The sequence below is a fragment of the Penaeus monodon genome, chromosome 36, assembly GCF_015228065.2.
Source record: "Penaeus monodon isolate SGIC_2016 chromosome 36, NSTDA_Pmon_1, whole genome shotgun sequence".
In the NCBI taxonomy this organism is placed as follows: Eukaryota; Metazoa; Arthropoda; class Malacostraca; order Decapoda; family Penaeidae; genus Penaeus; species Penaeus monodon.
In genome coordinates, this window is record NC_051421.1 from 8,180,660 (window position 1) to 8,182,703 (window position 2,044).

The 2,044-nt window shown below is 38.6% G+C and overlaps 1 protein-coding gene across 1 annotated transcript; it reads right to left on the minus strand.

Moving 5' to 3' along the window:
- Nucleotides 1-299: 299 nt before the first annotated feature.
- On the minus strand, nt 300-1,822 carry LOC119595711. The gene is made up of 4 exons (XM_037944821.1): nt 1,819-1,822; nt 1,386-1,587; nt 1,070-1,238; nt 300-920 (listed from the first exon to the last, which is right to left on the minus strand). The coding sequence occupies exons 2-4, from the start codon at nt 1,577-1,579 to the stop codon at nt 555-557; spliced, it is 729 nt and encodes a 242-aa protein (XP_037800749.1). The 5' UTR covers nt 1,580-1,587; nt 1,819-1,822; the 3' UTR covers nt 300-554.
- Between the last annotated feature and the right edge of the window lie 222 nt (nt 1,823-2,044).

The following is a 2,044-nucleotide window of genomic DNA, read 5'->3' on the forward strand; positions in this document are numbered from 1 at the left end:
AGCGTACATTTTGTCGTAAAGGGTTATACTAGTTAAGATTATTGGGGTTACGATTTTCATAACACTGTAATTGCGGTAAGGATTTAGATCATTTGCATTTTTTTCCCTTTTTTTAAATCCTTGATATTTGGAAATAATAAAGAATATCAAAGAAATTATAATCTTCACTCAGCAATTTCATTAGCGTGACCTGTTACCGAGAAATTAATTGCTTAAGAGCTAATTTTTTTTTTTTTTTTTTTTTTTTTTTGTCAATTATTGCACCGTGAAAAGATATGAAGAGAAAATAAAAGATATGATCAACTTTCAGCTTCCATTTAGGTCTAAAAACTGTGACATGAAAAAAGCACTTCACACTTCCACGTTACATTATATAAGAATAGGTTTGGCAATTCGAGCATATCTAGAAATTGGCTCTGGATAACACTGCATACATCTAGCATGGGTTAGCTACATTTTCATGAAAATTTTCTAAGGATATTGACAAAAGAATAAGTTTATTATTGCTATATTTTACATGTCTCTCCATACACTCTCTTCGTCATTCTACAGTTTCAGGCATTCTTCATGTCCTGGATGGACTTGTTAATCTGCACCTTCACGTTGGAAGACATGGTTTTCTCCACGATCTCACGCAAAGCCTTTCTGAAGCCTGCGCTGTGAACGTCCTTCATATTATTGCCGTCCAAGTTGCTTGCACTTTCAAGCAGGTCATGACCCGATCGTGCAGCGTAGCTGGCGATGTTCTGAGGCACAAGGTTTTCCAAGTTGATCTGGATGTCGGCGAACAGCTTGTCCACACGTTCTACGACTTGACCAGAAACAGTCTGTGCTGGAGCTTCTCCAACACCAGCAAAGGTTACCGTGTAGTCGGCGTTGGCACGAGCGTTTTCCACCACAACCGAACCGGAAAGCACACTCTAAATATACATGATAATCAGAAAATGAGCTTACTTAAAAAATATCATCTACATCGATTTTCTTGAGTAGAGCATCTGAGTTAATAACCTAGGTATTCTAATGCCCTTGTGTTTATCCTATACTCATTTACATTCATATAATACCAAACCTGGTCAGCGTTGAAGGAAGCAGACTTGGAGCGGCGCAGGGAGCAGAGTCCAGTCACGTTGGCCTTAGTGATGCTGAAGTTCTCGGAGCTGCTTCCGTCAGAGTTAACTTGGAAGGGAAGGTTTGACTCTCCGTTCTGCACGTTTTTGGAATCACACCACCCTAGCGCTCTGTCAAAGTACAACACTAATAATAACAAAAAGTATGCTATTATGAAATTACTTGGATAAATGGATAAATACAAGACTGACGAATTAAATGAGGAGATAAAATAGATAATAAGTAATGGTAAGCTTAAATGGCAAACAAAATATTACTCCATGTATGCGATAGCTCCTTCGAGCACTGCGTCGAGTATCTGGTTGGGCGTGGTAGGGTTGGCGACGGCGCGAGGCAACATGGGCTGAGAGTCCCCGCCGTCAGCAGGGAAGAGCCCTAGCTGGTCGTCCCATTGGTTGGGACGTGCTACACACACGGCCAAAGTCGCTGCCAGACTCACGATCCTCAACATGGTTACGTCTGCTCAAATATGGTCATATCAATTAAAAATGGGGGGGGGGGTGACTATATATATGTATATATATATATAATCCTTTGTGAAAGTTTACGTACAATTAAGCTGAAATCATAATAACAATGCTTCTCTACATCTACGCACATGTGAACATATATACTTATTAACTTATTTCTTTATTAACGTAACTAAATATCAACACACACACCACACAAACTTCATCAAAAGGGACTCACCTAAAGGTTCGTAGACTGTCCCTACAAGCTCTCTTACCACCCAATATATATCGTTTATTTGCTGATAATGCAGTTTCTCAAATGTCATGAGTAAGGCAAATCTTTCGAAAAAAAAAAAGTATTGTGAAAAAGGTACAGAAAATTCATAAAAGGATATTTAAAATATCTACAACTATGAATAATCGCGAGAGTGTCGTATGAACGCGCGTTAAAAATTTAAATTTTT

What these genes read in the sequence shown, in the direction of transcription:
- LOC119595711 (XM_037944821.1), bottom strand. Translation starts at nt 1,579, where the DNA reads ATGTTGAGGATCGTGAGTCTGGCAGCGACTTTGGCCGTGTGTGTAGCA. An exon ending in GGAGCTATCGCATACATGGA is followed by an intron (nt 1,239 to 1,385) that starts GTAATATTTTGT and finishes GTACTTTGACAG; the next exon opens with AGCGCTAGGGTGGTGTGATT. An exon ending in CTTCCTTCAACGCTGACCAG is followed by an intron (nt 921 to 1,069) that starts GTTTGGTATTAT and finishes ATGTATATTTAG; the next exon opens with AGTGTGCTTTCCGGTTCGGT.